The 18390-nt window shown below is 50.8% G+C and overlaps 1 protein-coding gene across 1 annotated transcript in view; it reads left to right on the plus strand.

Moving 5' to 3' along the window:
- The first annotated feature begins 15435 nt into the window (after window positions 1–15435).
- MRPL48 (mitochondrial ribosomal protein L48) overlaps window positions 15436–18390 on the plus strand; it is an 18690-nt gene continuing 15735 nt past the window's right edge. The window contains exon 1 of the mRNA XM_019530539.1: window positions 15436–15494. Coding sequence (XP_019386084.1) covers window positions 15474–15494 — 21 coding nt within the window. The 5' untranslated portion in view covers window positions 15436–15473. The remainder of the gene's footprint in view (window positions 15495–18390) is intronic.

The following is an 18390-nucleotide window of genomic DNA, read 5'->3' on the forward strand; positions in this document are numbered from 1 at the left end:
AGCTGGACTCGGGGGTCGTGGGTGCACTGGGGCCCCCAGGTTAGAAGCTGTGGCAGATGGGATGTTCCTGTTTCGGGGGGCCTGTTCCCAGGGCCTATCTCTCGGCAGCCGCGATCTGTTTTCTCCCTCCACGGCTGCTGGGGAGACGCCCTGTGTGCATGCAGCAATTGACCTCCAGCCCAGCTCCCCCTGCCCTGAGCCAGGGGGACGAGACTGGCCTGCCTGGCACGGGACAACACACAGGCTCCCCCCCCCACTCCCTGCCCGTGGCCACACTCAACATGGCTGCCACGGCAGGAAAGGGCGTGGCAGCCAATCAGCGAGCCAGCTTGATTCATGCCTCCAGAGCCCGGTGGCCAAGCCTGTGGCGTGGCCCAATCAGGGCACAGGGAGAGGGAGTCAGGGCGGCGGGAGGCATCACGTTCAGCTGGCTCTGCTTGCAGTGTGGTTGCACCACGCAGCAGCTGCCACGTTTCCCTTCCCTGCCTGCCTTTGCTCCCTGTAGTGACACCATCGCCACCATCATCCGCACCCGTCTCCCCGTTCCTACTGGCTTTTGGTCTCTCCTTGCCGTTCGCCCACCCAGTCTCACACCCCAAGTTTGCTGGCTCTTACAGACCTCAGGCCGTCTATAAGAGCCAGATCCAGACTTTCCAAAGCTGAACAGGTTTTGAAAACGACCAAAACTCTTTTGCAAAGGAGTCTTATCTGTTTCCCCTCCTTTCCAAGGCTCCCTACACAGCCCCATGGGCTTTGATGGTGGCCTCATCCTGGTTATTTTAAAAACCAAGCATTAAGGATATATCCTTGTTGCAGCTAATGGATGGCACCTCCAGCAACAGAGCTAAAAGCAAGGGAAGCCTAAATGAAGCCGTTCTTTTTCATTTTGTTAGAAGCCGCTGTCGGCAGTCCCTCGATTCCAGGATGACCTCTACCAGGGCTCATTGATGGGTCTTGAGGTGACATAAAAGTCCCGTCCTTGAGAGCCACAGCTCCGTCTGCAGATATCGCAGGACTTTCTGCAGGGGGGTGTAGGCTGCCAGCTGGGATTCCTCTCCCCTAGGTAGGAGGCCTCACTATTGCTCATCAAAAGGGCCCTTGCCTGCCTTTTCAGTGTCCTTTCCTGGTGGCTGGTGCTATGCAGTAGCTGTGTCACGGTGTTTGATCCTGAAACTCCATTCCTTCCAGGGCACCCAGGGTTGGCTTGACTGCCAAGGGGGGTCAACAGGCTCATGGGCTAGGAAGCAGGCCTTTCTGCAAGCACTTCCTTCCCTGGACAGGCCTCAGAGATGGTAGCCTGCAGATGGCAATGATCTGTCTCGGCCCTGATGGTGCAGAGACAGTCACCAGGTCTGTGTTGCACCATGGTTTGCCCCTGTCCAAGTAGCCCCTGTCTAAAAGACCTGGAGCACTGACTGATATGTCATCTCCACGTGTTGCCGCTCTCTAGAAAGGATCTGTGGGCTGCATATGGCTGGGAGGCTGTTCTTGGGCCAGCCCTGCCTTGGAAGGAACTTGGTGGCCGCTGTGAATTAACATCAAAGCCACTTATCTTAGTGCTCCAGCCATTTCCACATTATTTTTTATCACCTGTGACAAGGGTGTCAAACTCAGTCCTCCTTGCAGGCTGGGCTATGGGGTTCCTCCCGGGCTGGATCTCCAGATGAGGTGGAGAGGTGGTTAATGCAGCTGTCAGTCACCCCTGCACTGCTGACACACATCCCCAGTGGGGGCCCATACATAGGAGTTTGGCAGTACACCCTGCCTTGCTACCCCCCCAAAAAAATTCCTGGTCCCTCCAACAGCCCCATGGGCTGGGTGTAACAGCTCCATGGGCAAGATCCAGCCCACAAGCCACATCTTTCACACCCTGATTTAGGAAATGACTCAACCCACTAGATTTAATATTGTAAACCTGTATGTCCTCAGCCCCTTGCCATGGGGCACACAGTGCCTCTGGCTAAAGAGATGGGATTGTCTTCTCTGGCACTTGCTTTCCTTTCTTCCACACTCCTGCTGCTATTAACATCTTATTTTTTCCCCCCAATCCCAGCATAGATCTGTTGGGCTGGAAAAGAAAAACAGCAGCCTCCCTCTTTCAAAATAGTTGCTGGGCTTTCAATGAAATAGGGATTCTTGTAGGGGCTTAAATACAGCACGGCTCACGTATTTGCCTGGAAAGGGGACTCTCTCCCTGGTGACAGCAGCAGATTTCTACCAGCTATAAAGATAGCTCCTGTAAATGTCAACGTGGCTTAACTTATAGAAGGGGCTTCATGACAAATCATTAACATCATTTCATGTTCTCACCCAAATCCTGTGTGGCATTAAAGATGGCATCTGTTTCGGGCCTGATATTCAAAGGTGAGTTTCGTGAGGTATCGGGCGGCTCCACATCGTGGAGATATTGAGCTGTTGGGGACTTTGGTACCTCTGGCACTTCTTGAGACTTTTAGTATTTGTAGTTCGGTCTCTCCGCCCGTGGCAGAATGGCTGTTGTGCGCTGACCCACTGCATCGTTGGCTGTTCCACCTCTTTCCTGCTGCCCCCATAAAGCACTGTAAGCTGCTGTAATAGCCAGATGGGTGCATATCCACTGTTACCCTCCAAGGATTGGAATCAGAATGGTCATAGTGCCTATACTGCTAAAAGTAGGGAGACTCCTCTAGCTAACATGGGAGGAGCTGGTGCCCCCATGCACAAAAATGAGTTCCTGCTGGTGAAAGGGGTACTAAAGTCCTCCTTTATCCACAAAACTTGCAGTTAACACATGCAAGGGTCCCTGTGCAGGGTGTTGACCCTGCATTGACCACATTGGTATTTCAGCAAAGCTTTTATTCAATCTAGAAGCCAGTAACTACTTTAAACGGATGCTAGAATACGTAACTCTACATTAGATAGCAGTGTTGCAGCACAAATTGAGGACTGTGCCCCATGAACTCATGATCAATGAACTGCTTGCCTCCAGAGGGAATCTCCACCTGCCTTTGGATGATACTTGTGAGAAAGCGACTTGAGAACTAACTAGATATGTAGCTTGCAGTAGCGTAGATGCGTAATTAAAGGCCACCATGCCACTGTTTGCTCTAAGGTATTTCTCTGATAGTGCTCTACCCTGTACCCTATTCCAAACCTACTCCTTGTAACCAATAAAGTCCTCCTCTGTACTTGGCATGGGAGACTTACTGGGAGAGGGTTTAAATTATGCCTTGGGGTCCTCTTGGTTTGGCTGACTAAAGGAGACCATTATTTGTGTTTCAGACTGAGGGAAGCACCCCAAGTTCTTGTAGTGGGTCGAGTTCCCTTAAGGACTACTAGGCCTGTGTTTCCCAGAGGAGACAGGTCCAAGATTAGTCCAGACTCTGGCTGGTGGTGGTGTTACCCCCAGGCTTCCGGGTGTGCTCCAGGAAGGGGGTCGGCCGGATGTGAGGCACCCCCATGGTGGCATTCGGAGCCTGGAAGGTGGTCCAACACAGTGAGGTGGGTGGCTGAATGCAGGAGCACCCCCTACCAGCCCGCCACACATGGTAGTAATTACAAGTATTTGATCAGGATACTTACAGCTGAACTACCCAGGGAGATTGCAGCTGTCCCAGGCCAGCAGACTGCAACAGATCAGCTCACACTAGCCAAGAACTCCTTTCTTGCTCTAGCTGGAAACTTCCACACATTCCTGCCTTATTATTCCCACTGCATAAAGCCTTCTTTCTTTATTTCTTCCTGGTGGGCATCCTCCTATGTAGCTAGCAAACCCCTAGACATCCCCCTTCTCTCCCTCCTCTCTCCCCTCCCCACCCAACACATACCAGTCTCCTTACTATTGCTCATACACCTTTTCTCCTCCGTTAACATATATATGGCTTCTTGTACTCCTTTCTAAGAACAGTGGTATTCTCACTGATTGCCTGTTTGTTTGTCTGTCTCTCAAATTTCTGGAACGGTCATACTTGTACCTAACAACACCTCCCATCCCTTAGTGTAGTGATGATCAACCTCTGGCCTGCGAGCCAGATCCAGCCCGTAAAGCCATGTCATCCATGCCATCAGTGTCCCCATAGGTGCAGTGGGGGAGTGGTGGCAGTTAATTGCTGCTTCCTTGCTGCCAAATTTCTGGACTTGTTGGTACCCCCATGGTCCAGATGCTGTTGCCCTATGCAGGAGATCACACCAGCGTGTGGTCGGGCTGGAGCGTGGGGTTGGTACACAGCCAGATTAAGCTGCCCTGATAACGGTGCAAGCTGCTACACAGGCCAGGCTGGCACACCAGGTTGGACCTATAGGCTGACCCAGTGCTGGATCCAGCTGCAAACTGGCCCCATGCCATTCATCCCATAGGTCTGGTTGTCAGAAGCTCTTACCCTTTTGCTCTCCTCTGTCCATCCTTCAGTTTGTCTACAGCATGAGTGTCAAACTCAAATGAGTTGGCAATGTGGATCCAGTTTGCAGGGTGTCTTGTGGGCTGGACAGCCCACCTCTGGATAAAGCCTTCAGGGCTTCTTGCTGTGGCTGGCATAGTTGCTGTTTTGGTGTGGGGAACACATAGGAGATAATGCTGCTGCCACCTGCCCCACCACCGCTACAGATTTGCAGCTCCAAAGGGCATCACAAATTGGGAAATGGTAATGGGGCAAGTGATGTTGGTGTTAATTCCCTGCGTGTTGGCCCTGTTGATGGACCGACGCCCCCTGGAAAGGCTCTGGGGGTGAGTCATCCAGATCAGGGGAAGCACTAGTAGTCAGCTGACACACACCTGAACCTGCCCAGTCTACATCATTCTTAATTTGTGGTGTTCAAACCAGACACAGTGCTCCAGCCAAGGCCTCACCAGCACTGAGCAGAACAGAAATACCTCCCATACATTCCACACAACACTCCTGTGGATACAGCCCTGAATGAGATCTACCTTTTTTTTGCTAACAGCAACCCACTGTTGACACCTGCAGTACTGTTCCCTGATTTACTTTTGTGCCTTTTCTTCCTCCTTCCTAAATATCAGGTGTTGTTTAGCTTGGTGGGCTGCAGCCAAGGTTGGGGATTGTGACGAAGCTGTGCCAATGCTCTTGTTGGGATTTAAACCTGGAGGTTCCCAGTTAGAGAGTCTTGCCCCTTGCCCCTCTGCTCAGGGTCAGACCGACATCATATTTGGGGTCAGGAGGGAATTATCCCCTCATGGTCAAATTGGTATGGATTAGGAAGTGTGTGTGTGTGTGTGGGGGGGGGGCGTTGGTTGCCTTCCTCTGTTGCAGGGGCATGGCCTCTTTCTGGAAGAGTGTGTGTGTGTATTATATATATATATATATATATATATATGCTTTCAAGAATATATTAACAACCTCTACAGCAGCAGGACATTGGCTGCTGTGGTCACCTGCTTTCCTTGTGACAGTTTCAGGTGTGATGTCTTGTGTTGCATCAAGGATGACTATGTAGTTTTGCTAGGAGGTTGGACAATGGATTTGTCCAGGATAGTCTGGATAAGATGATCCTACCTCAGGCAGGGAGTTGGCCTAGATGACCAATTCAGGTCTCTTCCAGCCCCACTTCTCTATGAGTTTGTGATTCGGAACCATTACCCTAAATCATGTTGAAGTTTGATCCTGTCCTCCAAAAGGCCTGTGTCACGGAGCGGGAACCTACGAGCGGCCGTGTACTCGCTAGCGCCCTCGACTCGCCCGCCACGTCTTTGATCTTAGGTTCAGTATGGGAGGCTGCCTACTTGCACCTATGACACCGCGCTAGCATTGCCTCCATTGCAAATGGGGTGCTCTCGCCCCAGCCTTATGGGCAGTGCGTGCCTCCGACCTCCCCTTATAGCACGCCCCAAGCCTCGCAGCTCTTCCTGGATGTTGTCTGGTCCTGTGTCCTACTGGCGCTCCCTGGGCTGGCCTACAACCAGCGCCCCTTCTCTGGTGTCTCTGGGCCTGACCTGCAATCAGCACCCCTTCTCTGGGGCCCCTTCTGGGCGTGGCCCCCCTTGACTGGATTAATCCTCTATATCGACTGGGCTCAGGTGGCTTAAGCCCTACCTGGCCCCGTCTGAGTCCTGTCCCTGGTGACCATCCAATCGGGCTCAGGCGGCTGGAGCCTTACCTGGCCCCTGCTGACCCCTGCCAATGATGGTTGTCCAACTAAGCGTGTCCTGGTAGGCTCAGGCGGCCGGAGCCCTACCTGGCCCCTTCAAAGTCCTGCCAGTGATGAACCGGACATAAAGTGTGTCCTGTAAGGCTCAGGCGGCCAGAGCCTTACCTGGCCCCTCTGGTTCCTAGGGCTCCCCTGCTGGTACGGGGACCTTCCAGACAACCCTTTAGCTTGCACCTGTCTTGGATGCCTGTCAATGACACTTGCCACCCGCCTTGGGGTGGGTTGATCAAGTACGTGGCCCACCTAGGGCCTCTGCCGCGCCTCTCGCGCCCGTTGCCCCCTCTGGGGCCTTTGCCGCGCCTCTCCGGCGCAAACCACTGGGCCCCACTGGCCCCACTTGCTGTGCCCTGCTGAGCACCGGGAACCCCCAAGCAGCTGGGGATCCCCCGCGAGGCCTCCTCTCACCCCCCCTACAGCCTCACCCGGTCCTCCGGTGTAACTATAACCAAAACCCGCACCACCTGGCTACAACACAAACAACACAGAGCCTCCCCGCTCATAAAGTAACCTCCAAGCCCCTCAAGGGCTCCCAGCCCTACCTCTCTTCAGGGTGTTCTCACCCCTAGCATCACTGCAGCCGGGCAGCACGGTAAGGCTGCAACCACCAGCTCAGGCTGCTCAGCTCAGCCACAGACATCTTGCTCCTGCAGCTGACAGAGGGGAACTGCTCAGGGGCACCCACCCCAGCTGATATAAAGGGCCCGGCCCTACCCCCTTCCGGTCACCTGACCGGCTGGTTGCCCCAGCAACCTGCAGCTGCCTGCTCTGCTGCTTGGCAACTCTCCTCTTATCCCTTAAGCCACAGGGCGCCTCAGTGCCCCTGTGACAGCCTGACCACCTGACTTGGTGTCATCTGCAAGGCCCCGAGGAAACCAGTGATAGAAGTAGGCGAGGGACAGATCTGATTGAATACCCCGCCTTGAAATCCCCTCGCAGTTTGCTGACAAATCAGACAGTTACTCTCAAGTGGGGTTTTCAGTCCACGATCACCAGGGTTAGAAACCTATGGCCCATGGGCCTGATCCAGCCCACATCTGGCCAGCAGGTGTATGTGCTTTAGGACATCAATAGATGGGGGAGTCAGCAGTTGCAAAGGGAGAGAGAGGCAGCCAGCTTGCAAGCGGTGGCCAGTAGCATGCTGTGTGCTGCTGCCCCAGCCCTCCCTGCTCACTTTCTCACTCTCATTCCCCCGCACTGAGAGATGTTATTTCTCTCACTGTCAAATTGACCCTTGGTGGCAGTTAGTGGTGATGGCAATTGGCAACGAGGGTGAGGGCAGCTGCAGTAAGGGGTGAGAAAGCAGCACACAGGTGGGAGACTGGGGTGGCAGCAGGCAGTGTGGGCAAAGCAGGGCGGAGAAGGGAGGCATCTTACTAGTGTGATTCTGGCCATGACCTGGCTTCAGAGCAAGCTGTGCTAGTTTGGCCTGTCACTCCTGACACCCCCCAGGTCTGGACCAGATTTCCCTAGTTTGATTTTGAGAATATGACATGAGACAGAGCTGCAGTATCTCACATCTGTGGCTTTCCTTCTCCACAAGGCCAATTATCCTGCCACAGAAGGCAACTAGATGGGTTTGGCAAACCCAGGTTGGCTGGTTTTTATCTCCTTGTTATCCTCAAGGTACTTATAAATAGACCGTTGAGTAATTAGCTCCAGTACCTTTCTGGGAATTGAAGGGAGGCTGACTGGTCTATCATTTTCTCTCTTCCCCTTGAAGAACAAGCGCCAGGTTTGCCCTTCTCCGGCCCCGTGGGACCTCACTCATCTTCCACAAGCTCTTGGAGATAATCAGCCCTGGGACAGAGGGTGGTTCCTTAAGTGCCCTTGGGTGAATTTCATCAGTTCCTGCCAACTTGAACACAGCTCAGTCATCTGCATAGTCTCTCATCTGTCCCTTCCCCACTCTGGCCTGTGCTCCAATCCTCTTTTTATAATTACTTTTCTGAAGTATCTGCTCACAATTAACCTCTTCTTGTGAAGACTGAAGCCAAATGGCCTTGAATACTCCTGCCTTCCCCTTTCAGCCATGCTTCTAGCTTTATTTCTAATGCATTGATAAAACCCTTTGCCTTTCATGTACTCATTGTGTGCCATGGCCTTTTTGATTTCAGTCCTACAAGCTGATGCCTCTCTTTTAGTCATGTGTCCTGGGTTCCCCATTTTGTACTGCAGATCTTTAGGTTAAGTTTGAATCCTTGTAGCTTGCATTATCAGCCATTCAGTAGACCTCAGTCTGTGTTAAGCATAAGTTAGCCCAAGTTAGCAAAAGTGAGGCTAAGGGAAGTAGTACAGAAGGAAGAGTCACAAGTGAGACAAAATTTGTGACTCAGGAAAGACTAGCCCAGTTAGTGAAGATGACTATGTTCCAGTCTGACCAGTCTGACACAAGGACATTGCCTTCCTGACCATAATTGTCTCATTCTGATGAAGTAATGTAAGCCTCTGTGTCAGGAGGGGTATCAAAGGGGCTCAGTACTCTGAGACATGCTCCTCTGGTGTCCTTTGCTGAGGCTCCTGTCTGCAGACATAAGGAAGATCCAACAAAGTCTCCAAATGTGGATACAACTTCCCTGACAAGCTGGCCACTCATTTGGCACTGCTAGGATTTAAAGCTGTGGTGGACCTAGAATTTGGAAACAGGGTGTGCAGATTGTGAGGTGCATCATCCCATATAAAACAACACACATTTTTGTCCAAGTTCAAATAAACCAGAAGCTTTATCGATACGCTAGGGACTCTGGGCTGGATTATTCATTTTAAGATTAAAGCAAAAACAAATAAAACCTCCCTGGAATAATCTGCAGGGCTGCAAAATAGGAGCTACATGACAAGGAGCAGCAAACTGGAAAAACAGACGGCAGCAGGGCAGAGCAAAGGTGAGCTGGATTGGTGGAACATCAAGAGCATTAAAAAGCAGAGAAGGTTGTTGACATCCATGGAAGAAAGAGTTTAGGAGGGATCAGGTGGATGACAATGAGCCATGAAGTCAAGTGACTCCCTGACTGCTGCCTGATGAGAAATGCTGCTGTTGCTGCCAGGGAGTTGGCTGTAAACTTTGGGTGGAGGAGGAATCAAAGATGGTGCAGGTGCACCAGTGCACCCCACCCTGGATCTGCCTCTAGCTGTACAGGATGTAAGTTGTCAGTCTGCTTATTTCTGTTTGGGTGGTAAAACTCTGTCTAGGTAGACTGTGCCGGCAGTATTCCTATTTTGAGAATTTTACACAGTTTTAATTAGAGTGGTTCCCAGACAGCCACTCTAATTAACATGGCTCATCATCACATGTATAAGCCCCTGCACATTTCAAAATGACTGTGGAGCACTTTATCTAAACCTGGTTGAATGAGCTTTAGATAAAGAGCATCCCACAGCCATTTTCAAATGTGCAGGGGCTTAATACATGTGATGATGAGCCATGTTAATTACAGCGGGTGTCTGGGAACCACTCTAATTAAAACACCCCTCTGCCACCCCTACCAACCACAACCGCATGTATAGGTAGCCCAAGTGGTCCATGACACAGCTCTGGTTGGGCCTCCAGGCATCCCACACTGCATTGCTTCTCAGTTCCCTTCCATACCTGCTGTTGCAACTGGACACTCTAGTACACAGCCAGAACTCTGCTGCCTGTTTTTTCCCTCCCCTTTTGCTGGCACTTTTTATTGAAGAGCTCCCTTGCACTGCTTGGTCAATAAAAGGCAATGTTCTAACAACCAGGTCTTACTTCCCTACCTATTTGACTGTGGCCTCATGGCCCTCTCATTATGCCCCCACACCCCAGCCCCTGGGATCCCCAAAATGAGAATCCCAACACTTCCCCTACCACCCCAAGTCAGGGAAGCACACTGAAGACTTCAGTCAATTTTAGGCTACTGAGCTTTACTGAACTTCTGTTTAGGAAAGACGGGAAACAGATAAATGAAAATACCCCCAGCCACAGGTCACGCATCCCCAAAGCATGGATGCAAGCACTGCCCCCACTGGGAGGCAGGCTGGGCTGGGTGCTCCCTCCCTCCCCCAGAGTTGTGAACTCATTCCCAATGAGTGACACCTGGGAAAGGTCCAGCTGTTATGTGTCTCTGTTTGTTTGAGATCCTTAGAAGCAAGGGGTGATTCAAATGCAGCATATGGTGATGGGAGGAGGCACTGGGGGGGGTGCTGTTACACCTAGACGTAGAAGGTCTTTCATTTAATGAATGGCCTTTTGTGCCGTTTGAAAAAATGCTGCATTGCTGTCAGTTTTGCAAGCCAATTCCTTTGTGGAAGGGTAGGAAGAAGCAAGGGAATTTGGTCTCCACCTTCATCTCTAGCAAGAGATTCTTTTGTCCTCTCCAGGTCCTGTGTCAGGATGACAGGAAGAGGAGGTTGTCTACATGCTGTTTGTGACCACCTCTGGTCCAGGACTGCAGTGTACAGCATATATAGAAGTGACGTGGAAAACGTACCTTGCTCTGCATCACTGATCTCTTCTCCAATAGATAACTCATCTTTAGGAGAGCAGCTCCCTGATCTCAGGTTCTCTGTGTCCCATACAGCGGGGCTGCATGTGCATCCCAGCATGGAGGGAGCCCCAGATTGGGAGCTGTTCCCTGATCTTGGGCTCCACCTATGCTGACACGTTCAAAGAGCATGCATGCAACTGGGCTACAAGCGGGTGTGGGAAGCCCAAGATCAACAAGCTGCCATAACTCCCATGTGGCCAGATTTCCAGACCTGTGGGGAGCCCAGCAGGCCACATATCCCAACCTCACACACTTCAAGTTGGCACGTAGGGATGGGCTGCCACATGGGGTTGCTCCAAAGCCAGATTCGGCTTGCAAGGCTAGGCTAGTGTGCTGCATTGCACCGATGGACTGACCCTGCAAGCTGCCCTCAAACTGGATCAGGCCTGTGGACCAACCCCAAGCACAGGATATGGCCTGTGGACCTGCCCCATGCCACTCATTTGCCCTGTGGGGCTGGGTAGGCTGAGCATCGCTGAACCAGAGTAGGTGACCTGGGTAATAAAGCAGTCTGACCAGAAAGGGTCACTGACCTGCCTGGATTGCCCAAGTGGAGCCAAATGCAAGAAGTCCACGGCATTGGTGATGAAAAGGAAATGATAAAGACACATGGAATTTGCCTAATATTGCACAGCACCCTTAAAAGGATTGTGTGATCTCTAGTTGAGAATCACTGCCTTAGACTTGAGCCATTTCATTGGAGTTTTTAATGCTACAAGAAACTAAAAAAAAAAAAAAAGCCTTAAGTTGAAAAGGCAGTGGAAGCAATGAAGTACTTCACAAGCAGAGCTGACTGCAGAGGAAGGGCGTGATTCAGGGCCATTTTCATCTGCAGCTGGCCCTGCTTAGATAGCACTTTTAGGCTCAAACTCAGCGCTATTCCTTAGCTGCCAGCAACCACGCAGAAAGAGAAATAAGGGAGATGGGGGGAGGAGGGAGGAGAAAAGAAAAGAGAGTGATTGTAAGCCAGTCTTGCATCAAGGTGGCCTGGTACGTTGTGCAAGCATAGGTGTTCAGCGAGGGGTGTTTCGTCTTTCCTTTTCATGAAGTCTCTGTAGCTGAGAAAACGCCAGTGCTGCATGTAGCAGAACTAAGTGGACAAATGTGATGTGATACAAGTGGCATATAAAGATCATCCTGCCTTGTTTTCCTCTTCCTTGGGGTTGTCTCTGCTGCAGCTTTTTGCAGCTTTCCTGTTTTCCTCTGAAAAATCAAACACACAACAGAGTGCTGACTTCTGCAAAGTAACTAGGTTGCTTTAACAATAAGCTAGAGAAGACAAGGGCTTGTTGTCCTGATTTTACCCTGAAAGGCAAGGTGAAGCCAGTTGAGCAAAGCAGATTGTGGTGACAGTCCCTATGGAAGAAGGGCCAGATGAAGACAACTCTTCTGTGCCAGGGGAAGCATTTTAAAGGGGTGGAAGCTATAGCTCTCTTGAGCATCGGTATCCTCGCAGTGAACTGTCATAAGCTGGCAACAAGTCTTGAAGAAGAAGTTCAAAGCCCTTGGCAGGAAAAGCTACATTTTAACTTTAAGTTTTGAACCTGGCCTGTTTCATTCATGTCCTGCTTCTGCTCTGGGGAACAAATTAAACCCTTTAAAAAGAAAGGTCCTGCCACCATATTTTACCATAACCAGAGCCCACTATTTGTTTCTGTGACAAGCCTCAAACAAGAGGCATCAATGATTGTATCAGCAGCTTCATTGACTGCAATAAAAACAACCTTTTAGAACATACTGGAAGATCAAAACTTACAGAGAAAAAACACAAATTGTTCTAAAATAGGAAGAAATAAATGGAAACAGGGTAATCATGGGGACAGACAATTCCCAAAATACACTGATAACAATGTACTGGCCACTGAATTTTTATGGCCAGTAATACCTATGCAGGCATACAAATATAGGCACTTGCACACTGGTCTGGGCGTATATATTCATATCCTAGGTACTTATATAGCCCCTTTCACTAGTGCAGTGATCTCAATTCGGGTGCTATGGCCATGAGATCCTTTTAAGGGTGCGGCATAGTACTAGCATTAATACACATAATTCACAAGATAAACCCAGAGATTGTAAACAGGAATTCATAGTGTCAACACCCTTCTTCCCTGATGTGGGGTTTCCAAGTTCTTTGCAACCAAAAAGTTGTTCGTTATTTTTCCATAGTCGGGATACAAGTGAAAGTGAAGAGATGGTATTTTCCAATAGGAGCCTTGAAAGCCTGAGCCACCCCTATGCTAATGTATCTGGCCACCTTGCAGCTATTAATGTATTTATCCTCACAGGACCTCTCTAAGGGGGCAAAGTGCTGTTGCCCCCATTTTACGCCCCAGTGTCCCTCCAGTCACGCAGCGAGGGCAGGTCTCCCACATCCCAAGCTCCAATTTAACCCAGAGGTGTCAACATTATCCAGCCCTGGAGGCTGGATAAGGATTGTTGAGCCAGTCTGTGGGCTGGATCAAGATCATGCACCAGAGCCAACATTTAGAGCCAGCTCAGCAAATGCCCCATGTGGTGCATGGGGCCTGTCTGAGACCCATGGGCCAGATCATTGGGCACCATAAGCCAGATGTGGCTGGTGGGCCTTAGGGTTCACAGCCTTGGACCAACCCTGGTCTCACACAGTTCACTTTCCCTTTCAGCATGGATTCTCTGCCACAGACCTATTTGATGTGTAGGGTTAATGTGGGTTATATACCTGTGGAGCAATGGCTAGCCCCCCTGTTATTAGGGAGGCTATTGTGTCAATTAATCTCAGGGGGCAACTAAAGACAACGCAGGGATGGGCGTGCAAGTCAAAGGTTCAGAACGAGTATGTGTGTGTGTGGGGGGGGGGGCGGCACTGAGCAGAGCATACCAGATAGCACACACTGGCTCTCAAATAAGTCCAAGGAGCCAGTGGACACTGCCCAGTGAAAGTGCCCAGAGATGCAGGAAAGCAGCCCCACAGTCCCTGTGGGTCCCCCTGGTTAGAGTCTCCTTCCTGGTCAGATAGATCATGACCTTGGCTAGGGCCAGGAGGAGGTAGATCAGATGGTCCTGGGACTTGGTGGGGCAGGGCCATGGATGGGCAGTGCATAAGGAAAAAGGTGAGGGGAGAATTGCAGTCAGAACCTCCACAGGAGATTCTGGAGGAGGTGGTGAAGGGGATGCAGCCTGGCACACTCCAAGTATGCATGCACCAAAGTCTCCCTTTGCATGCACCAAAGTCTGCCTATGCATGTGTCAAAGTCTCCTACTGCCCACAGAAGAGGCAGGTGTCAGGGGCATTCATAAACGGTGCCAGATACACTCCCATAGTGACAGTTCTGTGGAGGAGCTGCCAGCTGAGGGTCTTGGTGGCTTGTAGGATCAGGGTGGAATATATGCTCATCCACCGTGGTGTGACACAAGCTGATTTGTTGCTTTAACGAATCACGGTGCAGTTCCCACCAAGTAAACTCTTAGCTTTCCCTAAGCAGGGAGGCTACTGTAAAGACAGCAACTAATTTCTGGGGACAACTAAAGACAGAACAGGGATTGGAGTGATGGTCAAAATTTAATAACTAGTGTGCCGAGGGGGGGACACCGAGCAGAACACACTGGACAGCACCCACTGGCCCTCAAACGAGTCCAAGGAGCCAGTGGATACTTCTCAGTAATGCTCTGCTCAGAGACGGGATCGTATGAGGGAAAGAAAAGCAGCCCTGGAGTCCCTGGGGTCCTCCCAGCCACAGTATCCTTCCTGGTTAGATATACTGCTAGTTTAGCCAGGGCTAGGAGGAGGTTGACCAGGAGGTTCCGGGACTTGGTGGGGTCATGGACAGGCAGGGCATAAATGAACAAAAGGAGGGTGAAAATGCAGCCAGAATCCCAGCAAGGGGATCTGGAGGAGGCAGTGAAGAGGTTGCAGCCTGGTACATGCCAGGTGCGCGTGCACCAGGGTTTCCCTCTGCTCCCCAAAGGGACAGGTGTCGAGGGTGTCTGTGAACCATGCCAGATACTTGCCTGTGATGACGGCTCTGTGGAGGAGCTGCCAGCTGAGGTCTCTGGTGGTTTTTGGGATGTCAGGGTGGAATATATGGTCACCCACCACGGTGTGACACAGGAGCCTGGACAAGATGGATCTATAACCCTGATGGACCACGACAAGACAGATAGCCCTGAAAATGACAAGATGGTCTATGCTCTTAGGTACATCAGATACAAAATGCCTGCCCAGAAGAGCGGTCCATCTATTTTCTCCTCCGTGAATTATGCAACATTGTAACCAGGAGGAAATATGAATACATCCTGCTTACCCCCAAACAACTGTGAGGTAAACAGACTATTCTGACTTTTCTCTGAGCCTAATCTGCATATAAAACGAACTTTCCCCAAACAGGAGATTTTACCACGCTTTCAACTCTCCAATGAAATACGAACTTTCATTTCTACACAGGAGAACTTCCGCAATCTTTTTCTGGATGCTTGACAAAGGTTGGTTGTGCCCGAAAGCTTGCAACGAAAGACCTTTTTTTGTTGTTGTTGCAAAAATCTAGTTGATCAAATAAAAGATATCGCCTCTACCACGAGTCCTGATTGCTTAGGTACATCAGAGATGCATAAGCTTTTATAAGCAGCAGCTCGCTTCCATCAGATGCAATGACAGGACCCTACCACTGGCCTGACGCTGGTGCCCGCCTGCCCTGGTTGGAGGGGCGGGGCGGCCGGAACCGAGTGCGCGCGGAACGCTAGTGTAGGACGCGGGGGGACGTTAGAGAACCGTTCCCACCGCGCCGGAAGGAGGGGGACGCATTTCCGATGGGCGCCGCGGCTGCTTCCGGGTGGGCCTCGGCAGCCAGAATGAGGCTGCCGTTGGGGCAGGTGTGTGGACCGCGGGGGGAATGGAACGGAGCGGGCGGCGGCTCTTCCCGGCAGTCTTTGCGGTCCAGGTGGCTGCAGGGGCCTCTTCCTGGGGGGGAGGGGAGATGGGGGTAAGAGGGGGTGGGTAATATCTGATGGGCAGGGGAAGGGGGTAAGAGGAAGGGGCAGAGTGGGGAAGGGAGGGGTGGGAGGTATATGAGTGGAAGGTAAGGGGTTAATATGAGTTGGGGAGGGAATAAGTGGACGAGTGGGAGATATATGAGGTGGGGTGAGGGAGGGGGAGGGGGTAGTTGGGTTGAGGGCAGGGGTGGGGGTATAATGAGTGGGGAGGGGAGGGAAGTGGGGTAAGAGTAGGGAAGGGGAGGGGGTAAAAGGAGAGGTGAGGAGGGGGAGTAGGAGGAGGGCAAGGGAAGGGAGCCCTTGCCAGCTGCAGCCTTGCCCCCAGGGCCAGGCTCTTCCTGAGCTGCGGGTCACCCAGGCCTCCCTCCCTAGAGTAACCGTTGTAGACAAAGGTGATAGCTGGCACTGCTGGAGGGGAGACCTCCCCTTTTTGCCTGCATGGCTTGCAGCATTTTTAGACTTGAGGCTGCCCTGGAAAGCGCCAGCTCTTCGCTTCGTCTCATTTCTGGATGGTGGCAAAGTGCCCTCCTGCGGCAGAGACCTCGGCTGCAAGGTTATGGCGGATTCCTGTTGGGAATCTCTGGGGTTGTTTTTTGAATCATGTTTGCACCTCTGACAGCGCCTGGCACCCTTGAAAGGATCTGGGGGTGCTGCCCGGTTGTGCAGTAACCAGTTGAGGATCGCCGGTGTGAGCATTGCTGTCGGTAGCAGTCTGCAGGGGAGTTCGGCACCTTATAGACTAGTTACATCAGAGGTGTGTAGGCTTTCGTAAGCAGTGGCTGGCTTGCATCGATACAATGAAGAGAGCACACTAGCGGTATTACCAGGGTCCCTGGCAGTCTGAGTTGTGCTTCACAGCCCTTGGTGCTAAACATTATACAGACACAGAGCAATAAAGTCTGCGAAGATGTGTCTCTTACTAGAAATCCTACCTTTGCAAAGATTCCCAGACTGAAGTGGACTTCCTGAGTCACTGAGTCTAGTCCCCGGTTATCTCCAGCAACTGTGCTGGATCATCCTCTCCCTCAGTTGATTGGGCGCTCTGTTAAAATGATCTAGGCCATTTGTTTTGTGTCGTATTTTAACAGCGTGACAAGGCAGAATGCAATCGGGTGAAACCACACAGGAGTCCCAGCAGGGCTTGAAGGCCTTTTTGGCAATTTTTTGGGAGCCCAAGTCATAGCTGATGTGAAAAGGAGCCGAACCTAGCAATCACTGCCCACTTGCATACTCAGATTCCTGTGTTCTGGTGGGGTTATGGTTCCTCTGCTTACATTAAGATTGATCATTGTGGGAAAAAAGGGTTGTGGGAAGTGCAACTCAGTGGGTTGTGTCTTGGTTGATGTGATGTACTTTGTGGTCCAAGGACCAGTTGCCTTCAGCGTGGGGGGTACCAAGCAGCAGGCTGGGGCAGTGTGCAGAGCATGGTAGTGGGAGTTGCCATAACAGGGCTGTGCTGAGGAAGGCAGCATGGCTACTGCATGGAGCGCAAGGCTGGGGAGCCTTTGTTTCTATTGCTAGACCTGGGTTCTGGGTCTCCTGGGAAAATCGCTTCATCTCTCATGCCTCAGTTTCCCCATCTATTTCTTTTTTGTGTTCTTGTGACAAAGCAGAATTTGCAGATCCACTGGAGTCTGACAGGGCCACACTGTGAGTGCTTCTGCCATGGCCTTGAACGTACAATGTCTCCAGGCTGTCAACTGTGCACCTTGCTCCCATGCCACCCCAGCCTCCTCTCCAGCTCTAAAATAGAGATAATAATTGTGACTTCCTGTATACAAAGCATTATGAGAGCAAGATGTTAGTATGTGATACTTCTCAGCTGTTACTGATGCTGAATGACCTTGGCATGTCATCCTTTTTGCCACTTGCTTCCCACAATGAAGAGACGCAAGTGCTTAGGAAAGTTTTCATCTGGTGCACTGGTAGGTTCCCCAGGGCAGCTCTCAAAATGTTAGCAATTGTGGAGAGGGAAAGTTACTGGCTTTTTTACCACTACTTAGCTTCAAACTGCTCAGATTAGGTTTAACTGGAGGAGTGGTATAAACACTAGTAGTCTGTCTACATTAGCATTCAGCTTGTTACCCTCAGAGGAGCTGTTCTTGGAGGGGGAGACTTTCCACCAAAATCTCTAGTGCAGGAAAGCCTTTAATGTTGAGATGTTGAGACTCTTTTAACTTATCCATCTTCAGATATTTTTTTCTTCTCTTGCTTTATATTGGATGTCTTGGCTGAACAGTAGATTAAAACTCCATAGCATATTTTATATCAGAGAATGAATTGGGTCTTCATCACCCCAGATACTAGTGGAGTAGATGGGAGGGTAATTTATATTGCTCTAAATCAAAGACAGTGATGGTGACCCTTAGGGTGAATTTGGGTTCATAGTATGGGCTTTTTTTCTTCCCCTTACTATTGAATTGCAGGAATTCTCCTGTAGAAGTGATAGTCTGTGTGAAATAGAAATTGCAGCCATCTGTCTTCCCATTCCTGTGTCCCCTTTTTCTGTGTAGTGGCAGCATACCGAAAAGTGATGATTTCCTTTAGGCACATAATAATTGGCTGAGACGTTTCCTGGTCCATTATGAAGTTATCAGGTTTTGTCCTGGCAGGTCTATTCCAAGACGGATAAGATAAAAACTGGTTGCTCTGAAAAGTTTCTGGCCAAAAAGCACCCTGTTCAAATTTGCTGATGACACTAAGATGTGGGGGCATGTGGGCATGCTAGAAGGGAGGAATATGCTACAATCAGACCTAGACAGGTTACAGGGGTGGG

Source organism: Crocodylus porosus, unplaced genomic scaffold (genome assembly GCF_001723895.1).
Source record: "Crocodylus porosus isolate Cpor-Errol unplaced genomic scaffold, CroPor_comp1, whole genome shotgun sequence".
Classification (NCBI taxonomy): Eukaryota; Metazoa; Chordata; order Crocodylia; family Crocodylidae; genus Crocodylus; species Crocodylus porosus.